The following is a 12,979-nucleotide window of genomic DNA, read 5'->3' on the forward strand; positions in this document are numbered from 1 at the left end:
CCTTCCCAAAATCCCTCCCCAATTTAACTCTATAACAATAACAAGTGTACTCAACTTTAAAGTGAACATAACATAGAAAGTGACCATGCCGCTTAAAGGCATGAGAATGTTAGCACAAGCATGATATCACTTAATAATGGCATATTAAACTAGCTTTCTTATTCAGGATTTAACAGAATTAGAGTGAGCCCGGGGTGTTTCCCGAAGGTATTCCAGAGCCTTTCCTGGATCACTGAAGGACCAATTTTTCCCCTCCATAACAAAACGCAGAATTGAAGGATATTGCAGATTAAAGCGAATATTTTTGTCCACCAGTATTTTACAAGCAGGATTGAAGGCTTTGCGTTTAGCTGCCATGGCTGCTGAGTAGTCCTGGAACAATAATAATTTGTGGTTTTCATACATAAGAGTACGTTGTTTTCTGAATGCAGCCAAGATACGAATCTTATCCTGAAAATCCAAGATTTTGAAAATGACCGGACGCGGCCTGTCTCCTTCTCCTCCTCTTGGGGGTCCTAGTCTATGAGCTCTTTCAATGGCCACAACTCCTGATGTTGGCAGCACCCCAAGAGCTTTAGGCAGCCATTCAGATGTGATTTTTATCAGCTCCGAGGGAAGGATTGACTCTGGGAGGCCTATAAGTCTCAAATTGTTACGACGGGACCTGTTTTCAAGGTCATCTACTTTGTCTATTAAATCTGAAATAATCTTTTCTTTATCATCTAGTTTGTCTGTGAGAGTTATGGTAGAGTCCTCCAGGTCTGATATTCTTTGTTCCGCATCTGTTATGCGTGCGCCCTGGGTATTAACTTGTGAGACTATTGTGTCCAATGAAGTTTGGAAAGCTGCTAAACGGTTGTCTATCTCAGGCATCAGCCGTTCTATGATAGCGGTTGCAATAGACTGTGGGTTGTCTGTATTAGTGTCAGCGCTTTGTGACACCGGAGATGTGCCTGCTTGGCTGCGAGTAGAGCTTCTGCCTGCCTTGGCACTTTTACCCATAAATTTGTCCATGTTGAGATGGAAACCTGAGATATTTGTTAAGTTATTAGTGATATCTTTGTGCTTGGTAACTACATTTAAAGATAAATCTAAGTGTCCTTTATGTTAACACATCAGGTGAGACTTTCGCTGAAAAGCTCTGTGCCTTCCAATTATGTTGTAAAAAAAAAAAAAAAAAAAAAAAAAAAACACTGTGGTTACTATGAAGTTATAATAGAAACCAGTTCTGTGCTCCTGTTATGCAAGCTGTGCAAATCGCCCTGCACCAGTTGTGCCTCCTGTAATCCTATAAACAAGACTCTCTCCCTTTGACCGACTCAGACCAAGGGTGCTGTGTACACTCTCCTATACCAGCACTGCTATCTGCTGTGAGTTTCCACAGGACAGCATCCACAAAGTGGGGGAGGGTAGTCCTGCGTGCCTTCCTCTATTATATTCCAGGTCCTGTGACCTTCACCGACTCCCCCTGTGCCAGGGCAACATGCACAACACCTGCGCCGCTCACTCTGTCCTGGCAACGGCTGCAATAGGTGCGGTTCGGCTCACCTTCCCTCTCTGGCGGCAATCAACAATTCCCGAGGACTGGCGCGCTATCCAACAAAATGGCGCCGGCTCACCTTCTTCTTCCCGCGCCGATTCTCAGCTCCTCTCCGGAGCTATTCACTGCCCCTGTGTACCTCAAGATCTCCTCGGCAGCTCCTGCCCTCTTCACCGACCTAGCTCGGTGCCTCTGCGAGCCGCGCACTCCTTTCCGCCGGTCCTTTCACTGCCTCCGACCCTGCAGGCTGTGATCAGCGCAGGGTGCTGCAAAGTGCTTGGCGCTGCTTGCGCTTCTTGACTCCCGGGGAGAACCGGAGAGCTGGGATTACCGCCGGTATCCCTTGTCCGGTCCTTATCCTGGATTCTGTGTTAGAAATCAGCGCTTTAAGAATAGTTTATGCTCTTTGTCCAGGAGCTCTGCTAAGAAGCGGCCATTCAATAGCTCCGCCTCCCGGAAGTCCCGCCGTTTCATTTTTAACTTTTCCAGCGTGGTTAAACCCTTGACCGATTTGACGAAAAAAGGCGCTGATGTGGCGAATTGGTCCTCTGCGGCTGTTTCTGCCTTTCAGGAGCTTAAACGTCGATTTACTTCTGCTCCTGTGTTGCGCCAACCGGATGTTTCCCTTCCGTTTCAGGTTGAGATTGACGCTTCTGAGATTGGCGCAGGGGCCGTTTTGTCCCAGAGGGATCATGTTGGTTCCTTGACGAAACCGTGTGCATTCTTTTCCCGTAAATTTTCGCCTGCTGAACGCAATTATGATGTCGGCAATCGGGAGTTGTTGGCTATGAAGTGGGCATTTGAGGAGTGGCGACATTGGCTTGAGGGAGCTAAGCACCGTATTGTGGTCTTGACCGACCATAAGAATTTGATTTACCTCGAGTCTGCCAAGCGGCTGAATCCTAGACAGGCTCGATGGTCCTTGTTTTTTTCCCGTTTTGATTTTGTGGTCTCGTATCTTCCGGGTTCCAAGAATATTAAGGCTGATGCCCTTTCTAGGAGTTTTTTGCCTGATTCTCCTGAGGTCCTTGAACCGGTCGGCATTCTGAAAGAAGGGGTGGTTCTTTCTGCTATTTCCCCTGATTTACGACGGGTACTTCAGGAATTTCAGGCTGACAGACCTGATCGTTGTCCAGTGGGGAAACTGTTTGTTCCTCACAGATGGACTAGTAGAGTGATTTCTGAGGTTCACTGTTCTGTGTTGGCTGGTCATCCTGGTATTTTTGGTACCAGAGACTTGGTTGGTAGGTCCTTTTGGTGGCCTTCTTTATCACGTGATGTGCGTTCTTTTGTGCAGTCCTGTGGGACTTGTGCGCAGGCCAAGCCTTTTTGTTCCCGTGCTAGTGGGTTGCTTTTGCCATTGCCGGTCCCTGAGAGGCCCTGGACGCATATTTCTATGGATTTTATTTCTGATCTTCCGGTTTCCCAGAGGATGTCGGTTATCTGGGTTGTTTGTGACCGGTTTTCTAAGATGGTTCATTTGGTGCCTTTGCCTAAATTGCCTTCCTCTTCAGATTTAGTTTCGTTGTTTTTTCAGCATGTGGTTCGTTTGCATGGTATTCCGGAGAATATTGTGTCTGACAGAGGTTCCCAGTTTGTTTCTAGGTTTTGGCGGGCCTTTTGTGCTAGGCTGGGCATTGATTTATCTTTTTCCTCTGCATTTCATCCTCAGACAAATGGCCAAACCGAGCGAACTAATCAGACCTTGGAGACTTATTTGAGATGCTTTGTGTCTGCTGATCAGGATGATTGGGTGGCCTTTTTGCCATTGGCCGACTTTGCCCTTAATAATCGGGCTAGTTCGGCTACTTTGGTTTCGCCTTTTTTTGTAATTTTGGTTTTCATCCTCGTTTTTCTTCTGGGCAGGTGGAGCCTTCTGACTGTCCTGGTGTGGATTCTGTGGTTGACAGGTTGCAGCAGATTTGGGCTCATGTGGTGGACAATTTGGTGTTGTCTCAGGAGGAGGCTCAACGTTTTGCTAATCGTCGTCGGTGTGTTGGTTCCCGGCTTTAGGTTGGGGATCTGGTCTGGTTGTCTTCCCGTCATGTTCCTATGAAGGTTTCTTCTCCTAAGTTTAAGCCTCGGTTTATTGGTCCTTATAGGATTTCTGGGATTATTAATCCGGTGTCTTTTCGATTGGCGCTTCCGGCCTCTTTTGCTATCCATAATGTCTTCCATAGATCTTTATTGCGGAAATATGTGGTACCCGTTGTTCCCTCTGTTGATCCTCCGGCCCCTGTGTTGGTTGATGGGGAATTGGAGTATGTGGTTGAGAAGATTTTGGATTCTTGTTTTTCGAGGCGGAGGCTTCAGTATCTTGTCAAATGGAAGGGTTATGGCCAGGAGGATAATTCTTGGGTTTTTGCCTCTGATGTCCATGCTGCTGATTTGGTTCATGCTTTTCATCTGGCTCGTCCTGATCGGCCTGGGGGCTCTGGTGAGGGTTCGGTGACCCCTCCTCAAGGGGGGGGTACTGTTGTGAATTCTGCTTTTGGGCTCCCTCCGGTGGTTGTAGGTGGTAATGCAGTTGTAAACAACAACCTATATAGAAAGAAACACCAGAGATAATAATTTTTATAAACTGAGGAAAAACACTATAGAAATGAACCCTTAAAAAATTCCATCAGACCAGATTATATTAAATAAAATATATTTTTTTATTAAAAATAAATTGCAATCACAAAAACATCACCAAAACGTATGGAAATTTTTATTATTACTAAAATTGTATAATCTACAACAGATATTTATTTATTAAGAATATAAAACTTACAACTATAGATAATATGTATCTCCTCCAATCTAGGTTTACTTAGGGATAGATAAAAAAAAATATATATAAAAATCCCGTATGTGCAAGACAGGGCAAGTCCAAACTGATCAGTATAATAAACATAAAAATATATATAATGCAGAAAATAATAATTTAATAATATATGTGATAAAAATCAGTCAAATAAATTTGTGAATAATATGTGTGTATATCCATATATACACACACACACCTATTGTGTGCAGCAAAATAAATCAATTCATAATAAAGTGCAATAGTGCAATAAAAAATAAATTGCATACAAAACAACCAGTGTGTCCACAAAAGTTGTGAGCCAAAAACAAAAAACAAATAATTATATATTACCCAGTAAAAGCGCTGCCAAATGTGCCAAAATATATTATGAATACTGACCAGTTAGGAGTACCACTGCCCTGCACACACCACTCCAACGCCGTTTCGCTCACTGCTTCATCAGGGAGTAATGCAGTTGTCCCCGAGTTACAGTCCTGGTCAGGTGTATCTGCTGATTGCAGTTCTGACTGGGGTATTTAGGCGTGTAGGATTCATTAGTCCTTGCCAGTTGTCCATGGTTGTTGGGAGGTTTTAGTCCTGGTTTGGTTCCTTCTGCCTTCTGCCAAATCAGCAAAGATAAGTGTCTGGTTTTGGTTTCTGTGGCACACATGCTGTGTGCTTAATAATTCTGTGCTATTCAGTGTTTTTTTTTGTCCAGCTTAGATTATGTCAGTATTTTCTCAGTCTTGTTGGATTCTCTGGAGTGGCAGATATACATTCCATGTCTTTAGTAAGATTGTGGAACTTTTTGTATTATCTGCTGTGGATGTTTTTGGAAGGGTTTTAATACTGACCGCTTAGTATTCTGTCCTATCTTTCCCTATTTAGCTAGAGTGGCCTCTTTTGCTGAATCCTGTTTTCTGCCTGCGTGTGTCTTTCCTCTCCTACTCACAGTCAATATTCGTGGGGGGCTGCCTATCCTTTGGGGTTCTGCTCTGAGGCAAGGTAGTATTCCTATTTCCATCTATAGGGGTATTTAGTCCTCCGGCTGTGTCGAGGTGTCTAGGGTTTGTTAGGCACACCCCACGGCTACTTCTAGTTGCGGTGTTAGTTCAGGTTTTGCGGTCAGAACAGTTTCCACCTACTCCAGAGAAAGTTCATGCGGCTCCAAAGTCACCGGATCATAACAGATGCTCTCTTATACACAGTATGATGCCCCCTCACTGTATAGTAGCACCCACACAGTATACTGACCCCTTAGTAGACTCCAAACTGTTTGATGGCTCCAACACTGTATGATGGCCCCTTCACTGTAATCCCCACGCTGTATGATGGCCCCATAGATAATCTCCATATAGTATACACTGTGTTCCAAATTATTATGCAAATGACATTTTTCTCTTATTTTCCTAAATGGTCGGTGCAAATGACAGTCAGTCTAATAAAAGTCATCACCCGTTAAAGTATACATCGAATTTTATTGCAGAAACCTCCCAATGATAACAGTATAATCTCCAAAATGAATAAAAACTCAAAATGCACTGTTCCAAATTATTAGGCACAGTAGAATTTCTAAACATTTGATGTTTGAAAGAACTGAAAATGCTCATTTGTGGAATTGGCAGCATTAGGAGGTCACATTCACTGAACAAAAAAGCTACTTAGCTCCAAAACATCCTAACAGGCCAAGTTACGTGTTAACATAGGAACCCTTCTTTGATATCACCTTCACAATTCTTGCATCCATTGAACTTGTGAGTTTTTGTAGTTTCTGCTTGTATTTCTTGCATGAAGTCAGAATAGCCTCCCAGAGCTGTTGCTTTGATGTGAACTGCCTCCCACCCTCATAGATCTTTTGATTGATGATACTCCAATGGTTCTCTATAGGGTTGAGGTCAGGGGAAGATGGTGTCCACCCTATGAGTTTATCTCCTTTTATGCCCATAGCAGCCAATGACTCAGGTATTCTTTGCAGCATGAGATGGTGCATTGTCATGCATGAAGATGATTTTGCTCCTGAAGGCACGTTTCTGCTTTTTAGACCATGGAAGAAAATTGTCAGTCAGAAACTCTATATACTTTGCAGAGGTCATTTTCACACCTTCAGGAACCTTAAAGGGCCCTACCAGCTGTTTCCCCATGATTCTGGCACAAAACATTACTCCTCCATCTCCTTACTGACGTCGCAGCCTTGTTGGGACATGGTGGCCATCCACCAACCATCCACTACTCCATCCATCTGGACCATCCAGGGTTGCTCAACACTTATCAGTAAACAAGACTGTTTGAAAATTAGTCCTCATGTATGTCTGGGCCCACTGCAACCGTGTCTGCTTGTGAACACTGTTTAAGGGTGGCCGAATAGTAGGTTTATGCACCACAGCATGCCTTTGAGGATCCTACACCTTGAGGTTCGAGGGACTCCAGAGGCACCAGCAGCTTCAAATAACTGTTTGCTGCTTTGTAATGGCTTTTTAGCAGCTGCTCTCTTAATCCAATTAATTTGTCTGGCAGAAACCTTCCTCATTTTGCCTTTATCTGCATGAACTCTGTCTGTGTTCTGTTTCAGTCACAAATCTCTTCACAGTATGATGATCACTCTTAAGTTTTCATGAAATATCTAATTTTTTCATACCTTGTCCAAGGCATTGCACTATTTAACGCTTTTCAGCAGCAGAGAGATCCTTTTTATTTCCCATATGGCTTGAAACCTGTAGCCTGCTTAATAATGTGGAACATAATTTTTAAGTAGTTTTCCTTTAATTAGAATCACCTGGAAAACTAATTAGCACATGTGTTTAAGATTGGTTTCAGTGATCCATTGAGCCTTGAGACACAATACCATCCACGAGTTTATTTGAAAAACAAAACAATTAAATCTTTATGACACTTAAATCCAATTTGCATAATAATTTGGAACATAGTGTAATGTGCCAGATAGTCCTCAATATAGTACAAGACAGTACCCCTATAGACAGACCCTGTAGTATAAGGCAGCACCCCCCGCATAGGCAGATCCTGTAATGTATAAGGCAGACCCCATTAAAAAAAACACAATAAATACTCACCTCTCTTCCTCCTTGTTCCTGCGCTGCTCCTGCTCTTGTCTTGACAGCGGGCGCCGGGCAGTGACGTCACCACGCCCGCTGTCAGTGTCGGCGTCTGCGACGTAGGTCAGACGCTCACAGGGAATGATGGGAGAAGGAGCGCAGTGCAGCGCTCCTTCCCTCATCAATGTGGTCAGCTGTATCGGCTAAATGCCGATACAGCTCACCATGCGATGACGGGCGGGGGTCCCCCCGCCTGCTTAGAGGCCCCATAGCGGCAGAGCAGGGAGATTGATTCTCCCTGCTCTGCCGCAGAATGTAACTGTATCGGTGCTCTGTGCGCGCCAATACAGTTACAGTAGCGTAGCTCCGGGTGGGCCCCATCAGAGCGTGGGGCCCTGGGTGATCGCCCCCTCTGCCCCCTCGGGAGCTACGCTACTGGTATGCAGGGGTTTTCTGTGTGAATTTTTTCCCATAGACTTACATTAGATGTGGTAAATCCACAACAACAAAAAAAGCACATGCATTTTTAGTGCATCAGTGAGAACGCATGTACTCCGCACCTAAGTATATTAATAAAGTTTTGTCAACACAAAAAATCAGGAAGTATCAAAAACAAGGCAGCTTTATTTGTTAAATGACAAAAAGAGACCAAAAAGGCACATCAAAAACACAATGAAAAATACACAAGTAACCTAATTTAAGTAATAAATGTAGAATTTCCATCAAAAACTCACCAAAAGCTCATTGGAGTCTTACTGTTCCACCTCTGGTGTCTCCCCTTTTCCTCATAGTTTGTAAGCTTGGAGCAGGGCCCTCATTCCTCCTGGTATCTAATTTGAACTGTGAGTTCTGTTATGCTGTAATGTCTATTGTCTGTACAAGTCCCCTCTATAATTTGTAAAGCGCTGCGGAATATGTTGGTGCTATATAAATAAAAATTATTATTATTACTGTTTTTTCTTTGTATACAGCACACTGGCTGGTTACATTAAATAACGCAACAGTCATCTGCAGTAACTAACAGTTCTGTAGCTATGCTGGATAAAAATTATATACATCCTTGTCCCTTTAAGGCGTTCAGTGAGTCAGCAGACAGCTAGAGTTTGTCCCTCAGCAGCTGCCGTCCAGGAGTGATTTGGAGGTCGGGTGGCAGAGGTTACAGCTGCACCACGTGTGTGTGTGCTCAGCGCCGGCTCTGTCCCTCCAGCAGCGCGGTCCACCTCCAGCCCCAGCACAGAGGACATGGTGAGCAAGACGGAGGAGCCCGGCGTGCAGAGCCCCGCGGCCCCCGCACACTGCCCGGACAAGAGGCCCTGCTGCGGTAAGGGAGCGTCCTGCTGTAGTGTGAGCGGCGGCTGACAGTCCGGCCCCGGGTTATTGCATGCAGATCGGCGGTGCCCCCGCTGTGCTGCTGCTGGCAGTGCTGTCCTTTGGCGGTGCCCCCGCTGTGCTGCTGCTGGCAGTGCTGTCCTTTGGGGGTGCCCCCGCTGTGCTGCTGCTGGCAGTGCTGTCCTTTGGGGGTGCCCCCGCTGTGCTGCTGCTGGCAGTGCTGTCCTTTGGGGGTGCCCCCGCTGTGCTGCTGCTGGCAGTGCTGTCCTTTGGGGGTGCCCCCGCTGTGCTGCTGCTGGCAGTGCTGTCCTTTGGGGGTGCCCCCGCTGTGCTGCTGCTGGCAGTGCTGTCCTTTGGCGGTGCCCCCGCTGTGCTGCTGCTGGCAGTGCTGTCCTTTGGCGGTGCCCCCGCTGTGCTGCTGCTGGCAGTGCTGTCCTTTGGCGGTGCCCCCGCTGTGCTTCTGCTGGCAGTGCTGTCCTTTGGCGGTGCCCCCGCTGTGCTTCTGCTGGCAGTGCTGTCCTTTGGGGGTGCCCCCGCTGTGCTGCTGCTGGCAGTGCTGTCCTTTGGGGGTGCCCCCGCTGTGCTGCTGCTGGCAGTGCTGTCCTTTGGGGGTGCCCCCGCTGTGCTGCTGCTGGCAGTGCTGTCCTTTGGGGGGTGCCCCCGCTGTGCTGCTGCTGGCAGTGCCGGCCTTTGGGGGGTGCCCCTGCTGTGCTGCTGCTGGCAGTGCCGGCCTTTGGGGGTGCCCAGTGCCACACCAGCCGCTGACTGTGCAGTTGTGAGCGGAGAGATGTAATATCGGCCTGGCACATGGGCACAGATTGGAGATTAGTGCGAATATACTCGTTACTCGAGATTTCTCGAGCACGCTCGGGTGTCCTCTGAGTATTTTTTAGTGCTCGGAGATTTAGTTTTCCTCACCTCAGCTGAATGATTTACATCTGTTAGCCAGCATAAGTACATGTGGGGGTTGCCTGGTTGCTAGGGAATCCCCACATGTACTTATGCTGGCTAACAGATGTAAATCATTCAGCTATGACAATAAAAACTAAATCTCGGAGGACCCCCGAGCGTGCTCGAGAAATCTCGAGTAACGAGAATATTCGCTCATCACTAGTACCTATATCGGGCTTAGAGGTGCACTAGTATTTTTTGAGTTTGATTAGAATCCGGTCTAGGTCTCAGGTGCGGTATCTTATAAACTGATCTGGGCCCTGCACATAACACGGGCATGCGCGTGCATACTGTATGGACCATGTTGATGTGATGCCCTTGGGATCGGTGTTCCTGGCCGTGGACTACTTCCCCTGCCCCGATGGCCTCCAGTCCTGTAGTACACAGCCGCTCGCCCTTGATCTGTAAATCCTCTCCTGGCACGTTACACTTGTGTGGTGTGTGACGGCTTTTCTGGACAAGGGCTGTGGATTGTTGATAGGTGTGGGACTATTGAAGTCCCTAATGTCCTGACAGCTCCTGCGGCCTCATACACATGAAGGAGGCCGGTGTGGGACATCACGTGATCCTCCGGAGCTGCAGTTTGGACTGGTGTCCACTCCGGATCATTGCACAGGGACTGTGGGAGGAATAGGATGTGTGATTACAGCCATGATTCCGCGTCGCCTTCCTCTTGGTGGCAGGACACAGATCTGTGCATTGTTGGCTCGTGGCCCTCACTGCATATTCTCATGTACAGCACTATGGAATCAATGGTGCTATATAAATAATAATAATATATAGCCACAGGGCTCGTTCCTGCATTTCTGTGTAGGCCGCGTTGTGCATGGGCTTAATGTGATGGCCTGTAAACCTTTTGTATCATGTATTTGCTGCGCTTTAGTCAGACTTTCCTGTTTGCTAGAAATCACTGACTGTCAGGAACCCGGACGATTGTGACGGCCTCCAATAAATATCTACATGTATCCGATTATAATGTGATGTCAGAGGCTGTATCTGGCAGAAAACCCTCAGACTGGATCCCAACATACACTGCCCTGGACCCGTAATGTCACCACTCAGGCCGCGGGTCTGTGCTGCAGGGTGGGCAGTGAGCCCCTGTAACAAGCCTGAACCTGCTCTCCTGGGCTCAGATTTTCAGGCAATAACATTACATGTCTAGTTTATAGAACTGGAACCTTCCACCTACAGAGAAGCCGTAGACGGTGATTTAGGCCTCGGGGTAACGTCCTTTTCTCCTGATCCATCAGAGCTTTACCCCTCGTAGTATCTGGGCACGGTCACAGGTTGTTTATATCTGCACCAATATTCTGCAGGAAGGAAACTGAGGCCTGTCCGGCTGAGACTCCAGATGAGACTGATGCAAGTCAATGGGCCTGTGGAAACACCTGTGAGCGCAAGGATGGTGTGCGATGCGGAACATTTGCTTTACTCTTTAATGGATGGGCGCTTTAATAAAAATTATATATTTTTCATATGAGAATAAAGCACTGCACAGCACTGACGGAAAGCTGAGACATGGAGCAACAGTGGATGATCGCTCCATCACTGTCCCCAGAAGGCTTCACACGTGGAGTCACCATGTCTGCCTGCACCGTGGTCTTATAATGCTGTGTAGCAGGCCACGTTCACACTAGCAGTATTCGGTCAGTATTTTACCTCAGTATTTGTAACCCAAAACCAGGAGTGGGTGATAAATACAGAAGGGGTGCACATGTTTCTATTATACTTTTCCTCTGATTGACCCACTCCTGGTTTTGCCTTACAGATATAGGTAAAACAATGACCAAATACTGAACGTGTGACCGTGGCCTGAGGAATGTTATCACGACTGCGGAGAAGTTTTGCAATAACCAGAGCAGGCAGCAGCAATGCCGGCGCCCTCTGTCCTGCAGGCGGCCATAGCCCCGTGTGTGGAGCTGACAGGAGCGCAGTGTGGCAACACGCAGTCCGCACTGTCTGACATCTACTTCCAGAGCTTTAATCAAGGTCACCTTCATCCGACCAAACCATTGTCCCGCACTTTTAGGGGTGCAGTGTAAATAGCGGTACTAAGCGCAGGCGCCGGCAGCCATTGCCCATATTTAATGCCGTGTTTCTCGTTATACGTAACATTCTTCTGTCCTAGAGCGCCGCACGGATGCCTCCTTCAGAGTTGTGTACATGTGAACACCCCCCCGCGTAGTCTCACATACTTGGTTGCGCCCCCTAAACCCGGAAGTTGCTGTGCGCCATGTTGTGGTTGGCAGTAAAAACAGGAAGTGAGCGCTAGGTTACTGAGCGGACACGGATAGATTAACTGGTTGTGTGCCGCAGTGAGGAGTTGGTGCAGCCCCTGCAGCTGCTGATGAGCCACATTATCAGAGCTGGCAAACATTCGTCAGTGCTGTGAGGGGGAGGTAAAGAAACGCCTACTCTTCTATGGCACCACCAGCAATGTGATAGTTGGGCAAGTTCACATTTGTTGCGGATTTTTCTTCGCTTATCTGCAGCAAAATTCAGTCAAACGTAACTGACATCTTTCCTGACCGTCAGTGAGCCGACTCCCCCGTCCACATGAGCTGGTTGGCCCAATCTGTAGGTATGGGGGGTTCATCTGACGTTACTGTGTTTGGGGGGCTGTCGGCTATTGCCCTGTTCACACAGGCAGACTGCGGAGAGCGATGTGTACTGACTAGCTGGCTCCATTGTTCTCAGCAGCGCACGTCCTCACTATAGCAGCAATGGTGAGATTTCTAGTCGCAGAAAAGATGATTTTCTCTAGATCCAGCAAAGTGGATGGGATCTGTCGGAATCTCCCACCCTCGGTGCAGCGGAAACTGACCTGCGGTGCGGTTCTGAAATCTGCAGCATGTCCGTTTCTCTTGCGTTAAATAAACCTTTGTGCATAAAATCGTTTTATTTTCTCTGTAGACTTGAATGAGATAAGGAAAAGCCACAGATAAAGGCAGCAGAAGCGCCTGTAATCCCCTCATGACATTATCAATAAAGTTTTACCAAAGCGAAGTAACGGGAAGTATCAACAACAAAGCAGCTTTATTTAAAAGATCACATACTAAAAGGAATCGCAAACACAAGTAACCTTTAACCCTCGGAACACTGGCTTCATGATAACCTTGCAGCAGTCATGCTGTTGGTAATGTGACGAACAAGCAAAACATCTGATGAAATGATCCCGTGTGCTTCACAAACATTATCGTTCTTGGCAGCTCATCAGACTGTACAAAGTGCTGAGAACAATGGCAGCCGACGCGGATAAAGCCGTTTATTAGTGATCAGTGCGCATCTGAAGCGCCGTCTGCCGGTGTAAATATCAAACGA

General features: G+C 47.0%; 1 protein-coding gene across 1 annotated transcript in view; it reads left to right on the forward strand.

Annotated features, from left to right (window-relative positions):
- The first annotated feature begins 8,456 nt into the window (after positions 1 to 8,456).
- The window catches only part of CLUH (CLUH binding protein of NUMT mRNA), a 54,848-nt gene continuing 50,325 nt past the window's right edge, over positions 8,457 to 12,979 (forward strand). Inside the window, exon 1 of the mRNA XM_077294405.1 lies at positions 8,457 to 8,699. Within this exon, the coding sequence (XP_077150520.1) occupies positions 8,621 to 8,699 (79 nt within the window). The 5' untranslated portion in view covers positions 8,457 to 8,620. The remainder of the gene's footprint in view (positions 8,700 to 12,979) is intronic.

This window comes from Ranitomeya variabilis, chromosome 3 (assembly GCF_051348905.1).
Source record: "Ranitomeya variabilis isolate aRanVar5 chromosome 3, aRanVar5.hap1, whole genome shotgun sequence".
Lineage (NCBI taxonomy): Eukaryota > Metazoa > Chordata > Amphibia > Anura > Dendrobatidae > Ranitomeya > Ranitomeya variabilis.